This window comes from Micromys minutus (assembly GCF_963924665.1).
Source record: "Micromys minutus genome assembly, chromosome: 14".
NCBI lineage: Eukaryota > Metazoa > Chordata > Mammalia > Rodentia > Muridae > Micromys > Micromys minutus.
In genome coordinates, this window is record NC_137983.1 from 46,118,346 (window position 1) to 46,138,904 (window position 20,559).

A 20,559-nucleotide genomic window follows, 5' to 3' on the forward strand; every position below is an offset into this window, starting at 1 on the left:
AGGAACCAAGGGCAGCTTTGTCATGGGGAAGAATGAAACGCTCACCTGCTATTTTCCTCTTCATCCACGGACAGACGAACAGCCACACGAAGAAGGCGAACAGCAGAGCGACGCCGAAGGAGATGAGCGCTATTGCCCAGATGGGGAGCGACAGGCCCAGCACTGAGGACAGAGCGAGCGGCAGGGTTGGTACAGAGCAGCTTATCTTCCACTCCTCCAGCTAAAACAAGCCACCTCGGTTTTGTGTGTAACAAAAATCTCAAGCAAATGAAACCAAACCACACATGGCCCACACCTGGGGGCAGACAGCAGGGTCGTGTTTCAGACACGTTTATTAAGTCTGTGACTTTCTGCTTGTTGGGAATTATTAGAATGCTACCATTCGGGCACTTAGGAAGTTCGACATAACACTTCATCTACTGTGTCAGTGTCTAAGCTGACTGAACAAATGTGTTCCCAGGCTTCTCTCCTCGCAGACTGCCCCTCCTGCTATGAAAACAGTGGCTCTGCAGAGCCTGCGGGCTTGTGCTGCCTTTCTGGGTCTCTCCAGCAGCTCTGCCGTTCCATCAGATGGACGTAAGAACATCCATCCACACACAGATGCTGTTATACTCTGGTCGGCTTTGAAATAAATAAAACCCTATAATCCCAGAAACAGGGTAGCAAAGGCTGGAGGACCACTGCATCAATTCTCATGAAACAAAACACCCCAAAACAAAACCAACAAGCAAAAACCCCCAAACCAAACAAAGACCTTACATACAGGAATGTTTAAAGGATATCAGCCTCAAATGTAACACTTCATCAAAATGTCAATTTAAGGAATCACAGCCCCCAACAAGAGCCAGTAATGCAATGAATAGCAATTAGGGCAGGGACACAGGTGGCTCAGTAACAGTACGTTACTCTTTGTAGCTCAGCCCTGAGCTGTATCTAGTTCCTGTCCCAGGGGACAATAGGTACCTCTCAGAAATATCTACAGATATAGAACTTAAACATGCATGCACACACGAACATCTATACATATACAGACATGAATGTTCTATTTTTTAAAAAGATTTGTGTGTGTGTGCTCGAGTTTGTATACACGCCTGCAAAAACTCATGTGCTCTCACTCGTGTGAGTGTGGGTGTGTGTAAAAGTCAGAGGTACTGGGCACCCCTGGAGCTGGAATTACAGGAGTGTGCCGGCTAGTTATATGTAAACGTGACACAAACGTTACTATGAACTTAGGACACGGTGTTAGCTGAAGGGAGGGAAGCTCAATTGAGAAAATGCCTCCGCGAGATCCAGCTGTAAGGCATCTTTTTAATTAGAGATTGAGGAGGGTGGGCCCAGCCCATGGTGGGTGGTGTCATCTCAGGGCTCAGGGTTCAATAAGAAAGCAAGCCAGGAGGAATAAGCTGTTACGCAGCACCTCCCCGGCCTCTGCATCAGCTCCTGCCTCCAGGTTCCTGCTGCGCTCGACTCCTGTCCTGACTTCCTTCAATGATGAACATGCTGTAGAAGAGTATAAACCAAATAAACCCTTTTCTCCTCAGCTTATTTGCTGTCGGCCAGAAACCCAGACCAAGACAGGAGTTTGTGATTCACCTGAGATGGGTGCTAGGAACTAAACTCGGCTCTCCACGTCTTTCCCCAGCACTGTTTCTAATAGTAACAATTCTTAAACCGGCTGATAACATGCATTGTTACAGAGATTTAAATAGCTGCAGCATCCAGTTCTGCACACACCCAAGCCATATGTGGGTAGAAGGAGTTCTGGAGATACGAGACCCAATGTTTTCCTCCAGGCTGGTTGCATTGTTCGCCTGCTTATGCTTAGAAACAAATTGTAGCAATGTTGAGCTGGTGGTAGGTTTCCAAGGAACTGTGTGAACCAGAACCAGTAGTAGGAAGCTAGAGGCCTGGGCACGTGCTCCAGCAGGGCTTCACTTCACACACGCACACACATACACACACACACACCACAACACACACAGAGCTAGTAATTTGAAAAATACATAGTTAAGAATGCCATTTGCATAAATTCGAAGCACTTTTGGTTTTGAGAGATAGTTTTACTAATGTTGCCTTAACTATTCTGTACAAACAAGCCAGCTCAAAGCATCATTATACATCTTTAAGAGGCTGAAAGAGGAGTAACATACACAGGAGGTCAGAGTGAACTCTCACAGACATGAAAACACACCCCTTATCTCCCTGGCTTGCTTATGGTTAGCGGGTGGCTGCTGGGGTTAGGTATTTACATGGAAACCCCAGGCACAGCACGGAGCTGTGGATTCAGAACCTCCTCAGGCTATGCTCTGACCCAGAACTTGATCCTAGAGCAGTTCAATAAAGCATACAAAGTAACTATCATGAGGCTATGTGTCTCAAGAAAACAAAAAGGAAAACACCTGAACCAATGTACACACAGAGCAAAAATTTCTTCTAAGTACAATACTTCAGGGTGCTTCTTTGACAACAAATGTGTGGCAAAATACTTTGCACTGGGTTGTCCTCCTGGTCAGGCTCTCAAAGGGTTTCGAATAATCACAAGTTCAGGGGGGCACTGAGGCACTGTAGCTGTTTCCCACTGTGGGTAGACAAAGGAGGGTGCAGCTTGAAAGGCTGTGTTCCTAGGCCAGAAGCGGCTGCCAGGGCCCAGCAATGCAGGCCAGGGACTTGTTTTCAGCTCACACCACTTAACTCTTTTTTCATCTCCTGCTCCTCTCATTTCAAACAACAAAGGCATGATAAATAGTGATTCTGTGCTAACCTCACACATCTTAGTTCTTTTCCAAACCCCCCAAGGAACAAAGCATATTCAAATCATTTAGGGAAGAATGACAGCATCTTTAATAATTTCATTGACATTATTTGGTTTCGCATCTCTTTTTTTTTTTTTTTTTTTTTTTTTTTACAAATGATGATCATCAACAGAATCTACAAAATACATGTATTAAAACTAGTAAGGTTTTAGCCTGGGCTTCCTCACCCTTGCTTACCCTCCCTACTTCCCACTCTCCAAGGCAAGGGCTAGATTATTGGCTGTGTATCTTTCCAGACCTTTTCTAGGTATGTGGAGAGCGAGAGTTACTGAGAGTTGGAAGACGGGGCTATTTGAGGTCATATGAAAACCTACTTCAGTCGAAGCATCTGAACATATATACCTATGTGAAAGAAATCCAAATGGAGTCACCAAATAACGAGGGAGAGAAAACCCCAATGAACACTTTTCATCAGCACCAGGAATGGGTTCTATCTAATTGTGCTGTTGGCCAAAGGGACCCCATGAAAATAGGTGTAAATTCAGGAGATTGCCAAGGCTTTTCCTGAAGATAATTCCTACATATATCACCAAACAGGAAAAAGTCAGGCCAGTGTGTAACTAGAGCCTTCACCGCCAACTGTTCAGGGTACAAGAAGGTACTCTGCATACCCCCAGAGGAGGAGGGAAACACTAACCTGGATTCAACGCCTTCGAGCTCTGTTGCTGACCTGCCTGTACACTATGCTGGTGTGATAGTGGCACAAAGGTTGTAGAGTAACCGACCACTGTCTGCCTGGCTGTGAGCTAGAACCCATGTCTGACACTGCTTCGGAGGTCAAGGACCTGAGACCTGACAGGCCTAGGAGAAAACCAAACACTATTGTTTTGCTAAAGGAACATAACAACAAAGTGACTTAATGATGTTCTGCTAACCCTATAGATCAATGCCTTCTTCGGCCATTTTCGGAGAAGCTTCCTTCTACACAAGATGGGAATACAGAGACCCACACAGGACAACGTGAACAAAGCGAGACCTTGGGACACTCGGTCCCAAATGGGACGTCTCCATCAACCCCTCCCTCGTGGCTCAGGCAGCCATGTGGAAGAGGAGATGCAAAGACTGTAAGAGCCAGAGGGGTTGGATGATTCCAAGCAAACAGTGCCTTCACTCAGCACGACTGACACACCTAGGGACTCAGACAGTGGCAGCATGCACTGCCGTGCTCTCTCCAGACAGACTGAGAGGGAGAAGTGAACACAAGCTCCCATCCAACACACAACCACTAGCAAAGGAAAAGATGAGTCTCCAGTGGAGTCTCACTGGGCATACAAATTGCACTTAAGGGCAGCTCCATGCCCAGCAGTAGATGTGCAACTCAAAGTGAACTCAGTCGTATTTCCGTAATCTCTGTCTCCCGGCTTTTGTTGTTTTACTGGTCTTTTGCTTATATATTATGGTTTCCTATTTTGTGTTTGTGTATTTGTTTCTTGTGCTTCTTTTTCCAACTCTGGTTTGTTTGACTGTTTGTTTTCTAAAGAGAGAGAGAGAGAGGGAGAGAAAGAGGGAGATGGGAAGAGAGGGGGGAGGGCTTGGCATTGGATGGGTCAGAAAGTGGGGAGAATTTGGGAGACAAGGGAGAGGAAACCATGATAGGAATATATTGTCTGCAAAAAATTTCAATCTAGAAAAAAAAAAAAAAAGAGTTCATTTTTATTGGGAATGGACACCACACCTTTAACTCTAGCATTGAGGAAGCAGAGGTGGTGAACCTCTGTGTGTTAGATGCCAGTCTGGTCTACAGAGTGAGTCCAGGCCAGTCGGAGCTACAAATGTTTGTCCACCTTAACAGAACCGTGATTATCCGACATGCTGTCCTCTGTCTCTTATCATATAACAATACACTGTGTACGCCATCCCACAGCAATGCACATGCATGTACATACTTGCACATACGTATGCATATGCAGGTTACCTGATCTTCACTATACCTCTTCAAATGGCAAATGAAGCTATTATGTTTTGTTTTATTTTAAATCAACATTTTCAAAGCATTAGAAGAGTCATGTATATAAAAAGAATGCTGGATTTAAGGAAGTGAGTCGTGCTTTTGAGATAAATAATATACATTTAGTTTTAATTTGCTCTATAGTTGGAGTTTTAAGAATACAGCAGCAGCTTTCTCAAACCAGGCTGCATTTGTAAATATTTAGGGAAAGGAGTAAACTTAAAGAATTTTGTTTTGAATCTAGCCCTTGATGGCAACTGGAGATAGTGTCACCCCCAGGGCGGCCCTCACTGCAGTTTCTCTTTCTCCCCAGCTAGGATGCTACAGTTATCCCTGGAAGCCAGAGCCTGGAAGAGGACACCGCCCCTTACAAAGGCTGTGGAGCCTGACAGGTTCTAGTGAGGTGATGTTCTCAGGATCAGTTAAGAAGCAGCTAGAAGTGGAAGAGATGAAGGAAAAGAGGAGAGAAGAGAGAGAAAGCAGAGAAGGAATAGAACAGAGAGATGGAGAAGACAGAGGATGGGGAGGAGGACAAAACAAAGATGGAGGAAGATGAGGGGATGGAGGAAGAGAAGGAAGAGGAGATGGAGGAGAAGCTGGAGAAGGAGGAACTGGAGAAGCTGGAGAAGGATGAGGAGATGGAGGAGGAGGAAGTAGGGGAGGAGGAAAAGGATGCTGAGGAGGAGCAAGAGGAGGAGGGAAAGGAGGAATGGTGCTGCTGTGGTAGCTATGCCTCAAGAACTGGTTTTGTCTTAAGAAAGCTAGAAACCAGGTTGGGTTGTGTCTGAGGATTCCTTTTCTGATGGAAAATCCTTGAGCAGGGCGATGGTTAGGGCTCAGGGAGGGGTGGGTGTCAAAGTACTCACTGTGTAACTTGCATCCCATGCTGGGACCCACATTAAAAAAAACAAAGCAAAACAAAATCCAGCTGTAGTGACTAGCGCGTGTAACCCCACAGTCCTATAGCAGGAAGGTGGCGGGCAGGGACAGGACAATTACCTGAAGCTCCCAGGCCAGTGAGCCTGGAGGAGCTGTGCAACAGCAGAACCAAGGGAGGCCTCGGAAGGTGACTCCTGCAAGCTGACCTCTGACTTTCATGTATGTGCTGTGCCACGTGTGTCCCTGAACACGCACACTCACACTCGAGAGCACACACACACACTTTCCACAAATGGGGTGAAGAACCCTAGTCCATGTGAAAGCCATGGTGAAGAAGAAAAGCTGTGTCAGAGCAGTGATGACTCACGGGTGCTTCACATCTGTGAAAACAGCTAGTCGGGAGGAACAATTCATCACAGAAATTCTGGAAGAGCCTGGGAGTGTACAGCTTGCAGCCTCAGACCACTTCTGACCCACCTCTCCCATCGTTAACAACTGGGTCGTACGTGTGATGCACATACCTCCCCCCATGCCCTGAGAACATGCTCTAACATGCCAAGGCTGTCAGCCAGCTGCTGGGGCAACATAGCTGGGTAGCCTGTTGATTTGTATTTCATGTATCTTCTTGGTATTTAATACATTTATTATTACTATTATCCATAACAACTATGAACAACGCCTTTTACTATTAGCCAATACCAGGACTAGCTCCACAGCAAGTCAATGCTGTTAAATTATAATACCTTCCTGTAGAGTTAGATTCCACAGAGGGGGGGTCTTACCTGGTGCTCCCGTGTACATGATGGAAAAGACATTTATTGTTATAGTAGCAGCGTAGAACAGAGGAAGTGCCTGGAGACCGTTTGGAACAGGGTCCTCCTGTGTGACAAAGAGGAAAGTGGGAGCAGCAGGTGAACATCTGGTAGCAACACAATCTGCACGACAGGAGTCCCGGGCACAGGGAGGCAGTATGGCGTGCTGCCGCAATGAGCTGCTTCTGCTCGGGCACCTTCTACACAGATGCAGGTTCAGCAAGCCCCCATGTGCGGCCGGCACAGTAAGAGTGCCACATGAGCTGACATTAGACACAGGGACAGAAACTTGTTTGGGAGGCCCATGTCTGAGGTCCCAAGCCCAGCGTTTGGACATGACTTCTAAACCTATACAGTGCTTTCTTCTCCGGCTAAGACTGCTTTGCACCTAAGAGTCTACCTTTGACAACTATTTTTAGAGTCTCTACCCTGTGAGGATTCTAGGGAGCCAAGTGACAGTCACCACTTGCATTGATGACTTTATATGAAACTATAGCAGACGTGTTTATAGCTACATTAGAATATATAAAGCAGGGCTGGAGAGATAGCTCAGTGGTTAAGAGCACTGACTGCTCTTCCAGAGGTCCTGCGTTTGATTCCCTGTCCCTACACGGTGGCTCACAACCATCTGTAACTTCAGTTCTAGGAGATCTAATGCCCTGTGTGGACAGCAGGCACACATGAGCTACACAGACATACTTGTAGGCAAAACACCCATAAACATTAAATTTAGGAAGAAAAATATATTTATTTCAGGGACAACAAGATGTCTCAGAAGGTAAAATGTGGGCTGTTCAGTGATGACACTCTGCGTTCAAGCTCATGTGAATGCAGAATGTATAAGAACTGACTCATGGAAGCTGTCCACCGACCTCTACACGCTCTAGCACGCGTGTCCCCTCCACAATAATACCAAATCAAAATGTTTTTATAAGGTACAGTACTCAGCCTTCAGCTACTAAATGTTAGTAAGAGTTGAGGGATCTTTGTATAACGGAATGTTTATCTGTAATTCTGGGCTTTGGCTATGAAGTTCTCTTAGTATATTCACAACAATTGATAAAGTTATTAAGATGCTATTTTTAAAATATTTTTACTTTATGGGTGTTTTGCCTGCATGTGTTATGTGCATTACAGGGGTGCAGTGCCCATATAGGCCAGAAGAGGGCATTGGAACCCTGAGACTGGAGTTCCTAAACCTATACAGTGCTTTCTTCTCTGGCTAAGATTGTCTTTGCAACTAAGAGTCTACCTTTGACAAGTATTTTTAGACTCTAGAGCTGTCATGTAGATGCTGGGAACTGAACTTGGAACTTCTGCAAGAACAGCAAGCACTCCTACCTGCTGAGCCATCTCTCTAGCCTCTAAAGATGTAATTTTACGCAGATCTATAAAAACTTTTTGAAGGAATAATGTAGGCTAGAAACACATCAAAGAGGTACCAGTACACACTTGCTACCTAAGTGACTCATCTCTAAAATATACCCTGATGCACTTGGGTGAATAGGCCACCTGTCAAGATGAAAGGAGAAAGAGCTGTAAACCCTGAGGTGAATTGTGTAGTCAGAGAAAGTGAAGACCACTTCAGAGCTGTAACCGCAGGGAGGATGCTTGAGGAGAAGCTCAGCTCCACAAGATCTTCTGGAATGCCTCAAGTCTGCCCAGGCACTGGTCCAAAGGCTTTGTTGAAGGTAGCTAAGCACAAAGAATGTAAAAGAGGGACTGAGAAGGTCCCCGCTGTGTGTGAGCTCTGCCCAGCCCAGGCAGGGAGATGTGAGGGCAACCAGGAAAGCAAATACATGTCTGAGCTGGAGGAGGGTGTGGTACACAAAGCTAGCATGTGCCTGAGACATGCCACACGAAGAGCCCTGGCTGAACTGAAACCAGAGGCCACACAGGTGCCTCTTGCCACTGACTTTAGAAAAATGCATTGTTTTCTTGGGAGCCATGGCTGTCTAAGGACTCCTACCCAAGAATTTCTGAAGGTGGGCAGCCACGAGACAAAGGTCTCCTTGAGACTGTTCCTACTTTTCTCTTCTTCCTTATCTATCCAGTTGTCATTTGTCACCCACCCAAAAATCCAACATTTTCTCTCCCCCTCTGACGTTTTGGTTTTGCTGAGAACAACACAGAGCATCCGTGCAGCGGGAAAGCTGAAGAGGAATGGGATGTTTTAAACACAGTCGGCAACGCAGGGACTTAGTGACAAGAGCTGCCTCAGCTTGGGGATGGTGTCTGCAGAAAAACTGAGCTCCCTGCACTGGAACTGGGCATTGAGTCCACTTCGGGAGGACTGGAGCTTGGGTGAGAGGAGGTGGGGTTGGCTTGGGTAGAATGCAGTGGGCTGGGTTGGGGTGAGCTGAGCTGAGGTGACGTTGTTTGGGCTGGGGTGGCAGGCTATGAGTGGATAGGGTAGTGGTGGCTGGGGTAGTGGTCTGGGGTGGTGTGTGGTGTTTCGTGTGCCAGGAAAGTGTTAACTCCACAGTTCTGGAGACACTGGTGGTCTCCAGTTGAATCAGAGTCTGGTTTGGCTAGAGACGCTCAGTGGCATTATATTCTCTTGACACATTGTTAGCAAGTATCTTTCACAGTGATAAGCACACGAGAAGGCAGTGGAATTCAAAGTGACTAAGACACTCATGGTCTCCACCCTCACAGATCACAGTCACAGGGCAAGCAGGCAGAAGGGAAGAGATAACACACAACACACTACTAAGTGCAAAGAGATGGCAGAATATTTCAGAGCAGAAAGGAGGAAACTGCCAACTCTGGGATAGGAGAGGTGTTCTGAAAAAATGACATCAGGAAGCTGGATAGGAGTATTCTGGTTGAGGATAAAGTCTATATAGAGGAAACAGTAAAGGCCAATAGCTAAGATGTAAACTAACTTAATGTGGCCAATCCTAGCCCAGAGAAAGGATGCTGAGATACACTGATGACAGTTTGTGCACACAGAGGAAAGAAGGTATGTCCTTAGTGTACTGAGTTAGCACAAGCAGCTCTTTGGTACACACACACACACACACACACACACACACACACACACACACACACACATACACACACACATACACACACGACAGATTTACAATGAGGTACAGGAAGAGATTAGTAATAACACAATATCAGCTATCGTGACAATATTCATGCGTAGTTATGTGATTGCCTTTTCTCTCAAGTTATCTTATTAATCACACTCCCCCTTCTTTCTCTAATGAGGATGAGCCACAGTCCCCATGTGATGAGGAAAAGGCAGTGAAGCTTCCACAGAAGATGTTCTTCAGCACAAATATTACGGCAACAGAGACGGCTAAGAGACCAACAACGTGGATGCGCTGGGTGGAGAGGTCACAGCCCATGCTGGTTGCTGTTGGAGGGATGACGTTTATCATGTTACTCGTGTGAGGGCAACATGAAGCTTGCACATCTCTCCTTTGTGGAATTTTCCATTTAGCATTTTCAGGCCATATCTGGCCATGTCTGCAACTGAAAACAGCAAAAAGTGGAACCGTGACCAGGGAAGACAAGTGTGTAACACAACCATTAAATGTGGGCCTAAGGGCTGGTGAGATGGCTCAGTGGGTGTGTTTTGTATGTGCTCTGACAACCCAAGTTCAACTCCTGGAAACCACACAGAAGTAGAGAGAACCAGCTTCACAAAGTTGTTCTCTGACTTCCACACACAGGCTGTATACATGTGCCCTCCAACCACACACACACACACACACACACACACACACACACACACACACTAAATGAAATAAAGTTAAAATGGTAGGCTTTATAGCTTATCAACTATTTCAACAGTCAACTAAGTGTCCAAGGATGAATCAAAGGGCTATAAATGTGATATGATGCATATATATATATATATATATATGTATAATATAGAATATTATAGGTATATAGATAAATCTTTATTCTATATCTGTATCATTATAATGTATCAACAGTACAGATGTATCATTCATCCATGAAAGGATCCCAATAACTAGAACCAGGACACTGTGTAACGTGAAATAGGCAGGGCACAGAAAGGAGAGCGCTGCTGTGGATTCACCTGCAGAATGAAAGTTGACTGCATACAAGTACAGAGTAGAATGAGGGTCCCTGCAGACAGGAAGGGACAAAGGAGGAAGAAGAGAGCAGGGGTAATGGCTACACTAGTTATCAGGGAAGTGGTCTGCTCTAACTTGGATCCTGTATGTCCCCTAAAGGCATTAACAGGAGATGAGAGAGCTTCTCAGAGAAGGATGGGGCACAGTGGGAGGACATTAGGCTGTGAGGGGAGGGCCCTGAAACCAGACAGAGATATACAGCAAGGGCCCCAGGTGAATGGACCTCTCCTCTGCAGGATGGACTGGGCCACCACTGGCTTGAGGCAAGGGACAATAACCATGGGTCGAAACCTTGGAAATCCTGGCCCGAAATGTTCTTCCTTGCAAGTTGTTTATTTTAGGATTTTCTTCACCATGATGGGGAAGTCATAAACACTTGATGGAACTCACTACATAGATCAGGGTAGCCTTGACCCCACATATATCTGCCCACCTCTATCTTCAAGGTGCTGGGATTAAAGGCACGTGCCATCATGCCTAGCAAATTTGATTTCAATGTTTAGGGTTTCATTTTTTCAGACAAAACGAATCTCTGTTTCCTTTTTAAAAATCTTCTTAAATTTACCCTGCATTTCCCCATTTAAAAATGTAAAAGCACCTGTGTTGGCTAGTTTTACATCAACTTGACACAAGCTACAGTTGCCTAAGAGAAGAGAACCTGTTAGATCAGGCTGTAGGCAAGTCTGTAGGGCATTTTCTTAATTATTGATTGATGGGAGGGTCCAGGCCATTGTGGGTGGTGCCATCCCTGGGCTGGTGGTCCTGGGTTCTATAACAAAGCAGGATGAGCAAGCCAGTAAGCAGCACCCCTCCATGGCCTCTGTGTTAGCTCCTGCCTTCAGGTTCCTGCCCTGCTTGATTCCTATCCTGACTTTTCAGTGATGGATTGTGACTGGGAAGCTTAAGTCTGATAAACCCTTCCTCCCAGTTGCTATGGTCACAGGTCCATCAATGACCATCACAGCTGTAGTCACAGCACCTTTACACTGAGTAAGGAGATTATGCAGTTGACTTTAGTTATTAATTCAATTTCAAAATCTTACCATTTACTTTATTATATGCTGTTTGACAACCAGGAAGTAATCACCTCTCATTTTTGAGGTCTAAGCCCAATTTCTGGGAGTGCGGGCTAAAGAAATAAATTATAGAGGCCAACTGGAAGCACCATTTGTCTTCAAGGCCCTGGAGAGTCTTGGCCACTCCCTGAGGCTTTTGACCACTCCTGACAACCTGTGACTCAAGCTCCAGGTGTGTCTCGGCAATGAAAATACAATTCTCCCACCAACCCACTGTTAATAGTTTCCACTGAGTAGAACCAAAATCAGTTTTAAAACTTAGTAAAGAAACAGAAACAAAAGCAGCAGCCACACTTACCTTTGTTAGGATGAACATTCTGATCAGTATGAACAGCACACCAGACATGAAGCCGGAAAGGAGTGGGGATATAAACCAGGAGGCAACTGAACAGTGACAAAGATATTCAGTGACTGTTAAGATTCCCACTCAAGCATATTTGAGCAACACACCAAGAGGCAATACACCTACACTAACACCTGTCACCAGAACTGCTTGTTGTGCACCAGAGCACAGGAATCCTCGCTCTCCTTGGGAACAAACACACCATACACGTTGGTTATGTTCCTAGGTCACCAAGGTTCCCATTTACCCAGAGTTTACAGATCAGGTCCCGCTAGGCAAGTGGTTCTTAACCTGTGGGTCAGGACTACTTTGGAGTCGCAAATCAGCTCTTCTGAATATCAGATATTTACATTATGATTCATAACAGTAGCATAATCACAGTCATAAAGTAGCAACAAAAATAATTTTATGGCTGGGGGTCACCACAACATGAGAACTGTATTAAAGGGTCGCAGCATCTAAGCCTCTCACTTGTACATGTGGAGTCTGGTATCCCAAGGTTCCATATAGGGTGGGTTATGTTCCTTTAACCACACCCAGTTTGCTGCTTTCATTCCTGGTACCTAATGACTACAAATCTCTAGCGTTAGCCTCTACCGGGTTATGTTACACTCAGTTTATGTTACTCCAAGTTTATGTTACACTCAGAAACTACCTGATGTTTGGAACAGTAGTGATGCTCTGGCCCCAGCCCCGGAATTCTGGACATGCAGAATAAGATTGGGGTGTGGGTACTTTAATTGCTCCTTCCGGTAGTTCTAATGGGCTAGAGTTGAGAGCTGTTTCTCCAGAAGTTTGAGACATAGGTGATCTCCATGGTGGCCTGCGCCCTGAACTGGCAGGCGGGGGAACCATTATGACCCATAGCTCCTAAAGCTATGATGTTTCTAGGAAATACTCAACAGCACGCAGGACAGAGATGGTCTTTTATTCTGAGTGGGCTGGTACACAAGGCCCCAAGAGGACTCATCACTTGCTAAGTGTGGTTGGACCCCTGGGGGTGTTGGCAGGCCTACAAGCAAAGGAACTCGGCAGTGCTTCCTCCAGAGGGCAGAGCTCGGCAGCTTGTGACCCAGCGATAAACACTGGCATTACTGTGAGTTGCCCATGACTGTGAACACAGACACTTGGAGGTAAGGCTTTTCCTTACGTGGGCCTAGGCCTAGCCTTTCTCAGACCACTATGCTGATTTCAATATGGATGTGATATAGATCTTCACAGCTACATGATGCTGTAATATTCTGAGGGGGTAGCATTAAAGCTGCCACGTAGCAGTGAACTTGCCCCATTGCCTATACAACCCAGGTCTAAACTGTAACATCTGGGCAGAAAATATTATAAAAGTAACTCTTAATAAAACTTCCTCTAGCAGAGGTAAAGCATGTTGGACAAAGGTAAAAGAAGACGGCCATTACCAATCTTGACAAGCTCCATCCACTGCACTCCTTTCGGGCCAATGGCCACAAGCGAGAAGCCAATGGTAGAGCCAACGATGCAATGAGTCCCTGAGATTGGAAGTCTCAGGAAGGATGCAATCAACTGCCAGACTGCTGAACCTGTGGACAGAGAGATCGATGAAAACACCAGCTACGAAACCCAGGATCTTACTCCCTGGCAGGGAGACAGCATCCACACCATGGTCCCGAGTTTAACTGTCTATGAACTGTTTTCTTACAAAGTGCTAATCATATTGTAGTCACTCACAGTGACTGACAGCTGAGGATGAACTGTGAAGCCTGACCACACCAGCAGGGAGTTAAACGACACCACACACAACAACACTTTTAAAAGAGAACATGGGAGGGAGTTTTGTTCTGTCTTGTAGTCCATAATGAGACAAGCTAGTGATTGACTGTGTGATACTGGTCCATGTAAGACAGATAACTGAGAGAATTAACCTAAAGCTGGGCGTCTGTTCTCAGATCTTGCTTGCAATATGGGGAGCTCTGAGTCTGGCCTTGTGCTCTAGGATTGATGTTTTTCTAGGCTATAGTCACTGCAGACATTTTCATAAGCAGGTCATATATGGTAGGGAGCACTGAGAGTATCAGCTGGGCAGAGAGCACTGAAGAGTATCAGCTGGGAGCACTGAGAGAATCAGCTGGGCAGAGAGCACTGAGGGAATCAGCTGGGCAGAGAGCACTGAAGAGTATCAGCTGGGAGCACTGAGAGAGTATCAGCTGGGCAGAGAGCACTGAAGAGTATCAGCTGGGAGCACTGAGAGTATCAGCTGGGCAGAGAGCACTGAAGAGTATCAGCTGGGAGCACTGAGAGAATCAGCTGGGCAGAGAGCACTGAAGAGTATCAGCTGGGAGCACTGAGAGAATCAGCTAGGCAGAGAGCACTGAGGGAATCAGCTGGGCAGAGAGCACTGAGGGAATCAGCTGGGCAGAGAGCACTGAAGAGTATCAGCTGGGAGCACTGACAGTATCAGCTGGGCAGGGAGCACTGAAGAGTATCAGCTGGGAGCACTGAAGAGTATCAGCTGGGAGCACTGAGGGAATCATCTGGGCAGAGAGCACTGAGGGAATCAGCTGGGAGCACTGAGAGTATCAGCTGGGCAGAGAGCACTGAAGAGTATCAGCTGGGCAGAGAGCACTGAGGGAATCAGCTGGGAGCACTGAGAGTATCAGCTGGGCAGAGAGCACTGAAGAGTATCAGCTGGGCAGAGAGCACTGAGGGAATCAGCTGGGAGCACTGAGAGTATCAGCTGGGCAGAGAGCACTGAAGAGTATCAGCTGGGAGCACTGAGAGTATCAGCTGGGCAGGGAGCACCGAGAGTATCAGCTGGGAGCACTGAGAGTATCAGTTGGGCAGGGAGCACCGAGAGTATCAGCTGGGCAGAGAGCACTGAAGAGTATCAGCTGGGCAGGGAGCACCGAGAGTATCAGCTGGGCAGAGAGCACTGAAGAATATCAGCTGGGAGCACTGAGAGTATCAACTGGGCAGGGAGCACTGACTGTCAGCTGAAAGATATCTCTTTCAGCAGTTGCTTAAAAGGGCAAACAGAACATAGGACAAAAGGGCTGGGCTGATAAAAGTAGACTGTTAATCCCAAATGTTAACTGACAATCAGGTTTCTGGCAGCACCCGTGTCCTTAAGCACCCCCCTGGCCTTTTCTTCATAAGATATCTGAGTGGCAGGAGAGTCACCTAAGGCCACATAGGTCCTAGCATATGAGGCAAGGTGGACAGCTGCTTCAGCGATGGCCAGGCATACTGGCCTTTGAGCCAAGGTTGGGTTTGGTGCTTTATACATCTCTGAGGTGTGTGTTGAGTGAAGAAAGAATCAGCTGTGTGCTACCATAAGTTGGCAAGTCTTCAGTATATTGGACAGTTCCCTAAGCCCTCTGTGACCTGGGCCAGCAGCAACTGGCTGTCTTCCACAGAAAGCCACTGTTAGGATCATCTTTCCTAGCCCAGAACTGTAATGTAAGAGTGTTAAAGTTATGGTTTTATAATGGTCCTATAAAGTTAGCCTGGTGATTTCGGCGGATGCTCTGAACTCATCCTGCCACGCTTGGACTCCCTTTTCCTTCCTGAGAGCCGCTATCATTTTTCTTGCTGGCTTTATAAATTACAGTGATAGGGGGTCATGGGAAGAAGGAGTGACAGAGCATCAGAGGGAAGGAGCAGCATGGGGTGTCTGCATGGGGGTCAGGCAGTGGGCAGGAGCCACCTCCCTCTTGGGGCCTGCAGAAGGGTATAGGGTCATAGGCATGCAAAGAAAATGGAAGAAAGATTCTAACATGAGATAAAGACACCCTACAAAGCAGAAAGGATGGACTACAGGACAAAGATAACACGTGAGCTGGAGGAGATGGGGAGCAGGCTTCTTTGAGGTGTGAGGCAGTGTCTGGATGATTAAATAAGGGTCACAGTGAGGGGGAGGAGTCTGAGTGAGGACCCGAAGTGAAGGGCAGGAGGCTCGCCAGCTCCTAGTGAGCTTCCTATGGTGGCATAAAGCAAGGTTTGTCTGCTAGTGTGGGTGTTTACAGGAAGTGATGCCCAGACTGCAGTTCTCAGGTCTGGAAGCTTCAGGAGCCTCATATGCAGTGGGTTGATTTTCTATCAGGCTCGGCAAGGGTCTTGAGATAACCTGTTCGAGAAGCTTAGGTGGCCGAAGCTGGATTGTCCTCGGCCTTGACAGCAGGTCTTTAGGCAGCACGGAGGCCCAAGGTCAAGTTAGAGCAGAACAGAGGGAAACGGAATGAATAGAGTGCAGGAAGAGGAGAGACAGCGAGAGAGGAGGGAGACCGTGGAGGCGGACTCAGACCAACATGAGACAGTGAGGCTCAGGGCTCTCAAGAGGATCAGCAACAGTGACACTGACATCGTAAATCCACAAGGATCCCACTCGTAAGGAATTCAGTTTTTGAACTCTAGACAAGTCACACACATTCCCAACCAAATGAACTTTGAAATTCATCTAACCACAAACCAAAAAGGAAACAAGAGCTGCAACCACCACCCCCAAACAAAACCAGAGAGGAGAGAGACCCAAGCGCTCGTGGTATTCAGACAAACCCTCAATTGCCTTGGTAAACCCAAATTCTAGTTGAGGTTTCAAAACAAAACAAAACAAAAAACTTTTACTCTTTGACTAAGGAGCCAAAGGCCGAGGATGGAAAAAGAGGAGACTGAACATCTACACTCACTGGAGTCAGCAGCAGGACCCCACACTCTGCCAGAGTGTCCTCGGATGGGGTGGGGTGGGGTGGGGAGGTGGGAAGTGGGGGTGATATAGAGGGCCTCTTAGAGAAGCAGAGCCTCACCCCCTGAAGGCTCAACAGGAGGAAGAACCCAACTGAGGACTCAGTTTGTCAGGGTTTCTCTTAATTTTTCCCATAGTTCCAACACCTCCTCCTCACAATACCTTAAAGCAGCGAGTCTCGGCTTCAGCCCTTTAATACATACAGTTCCTCATGTTGTGGTGACCTCAACCATAGAACTATTTCGTGGCTACTCCAAAACTGTAATTTTGTGGCTGTTAGGAATCATAATGTAAGTGCCTGAGATTTTCAGTGGTCTTAGGTGACCTTCATGAAAGGATTTTTTGATCCCCAAAGGGGTCAAGACCCACAAGTTAAAAACTACTGCGTTAATGAGAAAATTTCAATTTTAATGGACTGTAATGAAATTATAGATTAAATTGTAAAGCCATAAAAGTTAAATGAATCAATCTTTTGTCCCTGGTACTAGAGAATGTACTAGGTCTTGTGCACGATAGGAGCAGATCCTGCCAGTGGGCCATGTGCCCAGTTCCCCAAATATACTCCCAATATTTCTTGAAGTACTAGAGGTTGCCCTCAGGGCCTCATGCATGCTAGGCAAGCAGTCTAGTCCAGAAGCTCATCCAACCCCTAAATACTGTCTTATAACATTGACATCTTAAAAATATTCAACCATATGTGATAAAAAAAATCATTAGAAAATATAAGTCAATTTCCAAGGTCGGTTATAGGTAAAAATTTAAAACAGTGATATATTAAAGAATATATGTATTCTTTAGTAACTTTAACATATCCCTAAAACAACAATACTCTATGAGTGGTAACCTGAGGCCCAAGTATACTTTAAAACAGCTAAAAATGTGAGAGACCAGTTGTTGGTTGTAAAAGTCACAAAGTATAGGCAATCACAAAGAATGAAGCCAGCCCCTGAACAGTAAAGGGCGCGTTCGTGGAAACGGCCATGGGAGCAAGGGAGGGGAGTACACAGACATCCCACTGCTGCAGACTGAGGCTACTCACCGACCATTGCACTCACTTCCCCAGCCATGAGTATTTCCATGGTCTCGTTGTACAGGTTCACGTCAATGATGCCTTTCCGGATGGTCTCTCCCACTTTTGCTCCCAATAGCACAGAGCCTGTGGTTTCAAATATCGAAGCCAGAATGCATGCCTGTTTCAGGGTCACCACGCCAGAGCCCACCGCGGTTCCAAAGGAGTTTGCAACGTCATTTGCACCAACTGAAAACGCCAGGATGAAGGCGATAATAAAACCCAAAATGACCATCCACAGGTACCCATCCATGGCCATTTTGGAAAATGGCTCTGGGGTACTCTTCCTTTGCAGAAATATTTTAAATAAACAAAACTTGAGGCTGCTAACTTCGGGAGGCCAAGAGTTCTTGTAAACAGTGAGTCTGCTCTAGAAAGCGATGGACAATGTTGAAGTCTGAAGAAACTGTTAACCGCTGGCTTTTAAACTGTTGTCAGTACAGTTCATTTGGTTATGGTCAGTCAGTGGTACACCACATTCCATATTTTTTCTCCCAGTCTGGGAAAGCTGTGATCTTTCTTTCTGTAACAAAAAGAAAAACAAAAGAAATCAATCAGTATGATACCTGTAACAGCTAATTCTCCCACCAACTGAACTGTTTAAAGCCCGGTAATAGGATCTCTCTCTGGCATGTGACAGGTCTGACCACAGAGAGATTCGAAGAACATTATAATCAGCCCTCCCCCTCCAAACCATCCAAAAATAAACAGAAAGCTGGCCTCTAGACTGTTTAGTAGCCATGGAGCGACAGGGGGCCATACTAGGTGAAGTTTCACACACAGCTCCAAAAATGTGTTTGGTCATTGTTTTCAGAGCCATTTCCTCAAATGAGCAGCAGGTAAGGAAATAAAACATCAAAGCCGAATGTTTCTCAAATGCTTGCAATGTGCCTGGCTCTGTTACAGAACCTGACTGTGACACTGCAGGGTGAAGCCCGCTTACATTATGTGTGGGAATGATGTGTCTTCAGTCTCTGGAACAAGAAAGGTTACACCTCCTGGGGGGTGACGAAGAACTATTGGGCTTCAGGGGAGGGGCAGAGAGGACAGAGGACCCGGCAGGCAGGGAAGGCTGGTCACTATCTGCTACCTCTTTACTGTCTCTCATGCTTCCCAGGAAAAGTCAGAGGTCTCATGAGCATAGCAAGATTACTACCCACCCCATCACCTTGGCTCCTGGTCACCCCTCACTCTAGCTCTATACTACCTGAAATCACAAAGCAAAGCTGACAGGGATCTGGTCTCTGTGGTAGTCTTAGTGAGAACAGCCCCCATGGGCTCCTGTTTAAACGCTTGGGCCCTGGTTGGTGGAACTGTTTGGGAAGAATAAGGAGGTGTGGCCTTGTTGAAGGAGGTATGCCACTAGGGTAGGCTTTAAGGATTCCAAAGCTTTGTACCACTCCAGGCTTGTTTTGCTGCCTTCTCCTTTTGGATCAGACTGTAAATTCTCTGCTGTATCCGCTGTCATGACTTTGTGCACTATTATGGACTCTAACCTCTTAAACTATCAGCACAATTAAATGCTCTCTTTTATAAGTTGCCTGGGTTGTGGTGTTTTGTTACAGCAAACTGGAAAGTAACTAATACATTTCACTGAAGGAGGGTTTTACTTATTTTATTTTGGTTTTTCAAGTCAGGGTTTCTCTGTGTAGCTCTGGCTGCCCTGTAACTCAATCTATAGATCACGCAGCCTTGAACTCACAGATCTGCCTCCTGAGTGCTGGACTAAAGGTCTGCACCACCACTGCCCAGCTGCAGAAGGGTTTACTAATTAATATGGCTACTATTAATATGTAGATGAAAATCTAAAGTATTTTGGGGGGTCTGAAGTGCTCTTCCAGAGGACCTCAGTTCTTAGCACCTACACTAGGTGGCTATGAGGCACCTGTAACTTGAGCTTCAGGTAACTAATGCCCTCTCTGTCCTCTGTGGGTATCTGCAATTCATGTGCATGCATGCACACCCACGCCCACACACCCACGCACTGTCATACACACGACCCCCCCCAAACACATACACACACCCCCCCCACACACACAGAAGAGGAAAAAAAACTGGGACCACTGTTCTTTCTCTTAAATTACAGTTTGTTTGTTTGTTTTTTTTAATGAAATTGTTTTTCCTCTAGGGTAGGCTAGAAACGAAAACATGGGTATTTATTGGAAATCTCCTTTGTTGGCAATATAGTGAGAGAAACAGATTGACCGTGGCACTACTGAGGCTTACAGTAGTGTTCTGTCGGAAACCTACTACAATCAAACAACAACATAAATAGATGTTCTACACTGCCGACTAGTACCACATGGGAGCAGAAAATGGAGTATGACCTCAGCTTAGGGCAGGGAAGGGCTTAGGGAGATCTCAGGAGGGAAAATTACCTCTACGACCATGGGAGGCATTTATACCACTCACTTCTCATGGGGGAAAGGACAGGACACTGGGGGAAGGCAAGGTCGAGGGGAAACATAAAAACTGAACTGGGTCACTTTACAGACAAGCCATATGTGTATCACAGGGAGCTGACATGATCAGACCTGGCACGTGTGTGCACACATGCATGTACATATGTATGTACATGTGCGTGTGTGCTTACATATTTACTCACCGGTGATGTGTAAATGCACATGCCAGGGTGGAAGTAGGAAGTCAGAGGACAGTTAGTCACAGTCCCTACTATGTGGATCCCAGAGATCACACTCGGGTCACCAGGCTTAGAGACAAGTAAGTTTACTTGCTGAGCCATCTTGCCAGCCAAGATACAGTATATTTAAAAGACCATTCTGGCTG

The 20,559-nt window shown here is 46.2% G+C and overlaps 1 protein-coding gene across 4 annotated transcripts in view; it reads right to left on the bottom strand.

Moving 5' to 3' along the window:
• Window positions 1-20,559, bottom strand: part of SLC20A2 (solute carrier family 20 member 2) — an 82,832-nt gene that overhangs the window by 11,977 nt on the left and 50,296 nt on the right. For all 4 annotated transcript variants that reach the window (XM_080929019.1, XM_080929020.1, XM_080929018.1 and 1 more), the window contains exons 2-6: window positions 17,743-18,295; window positions 13,405-13,545; window positions 11,945-12,030; window positions 6,423-6,519; window positions 46-162 (exon numbers count right to left, since the gene is read on the bottom strand). In XM_080929019.1, coding sequence (XP_080785145.1) covers window positions 46-162; window positions 6,423-6,519; window positions 11,945-12,030; window positions 13,405-13,545; window positions 17,743-18,031 — 730 coding nt within the window. In that variant the 5' untranslated portion in view covers window positions 18,032-18,295. The remainder of the gene's footprint in view (window positions 1-45; window positions 163-6,422; window positions 6,520-11,944; window positions 12,031-13,404; window positions 13,546-17,742; window positions 18,296-20,559) is intronic.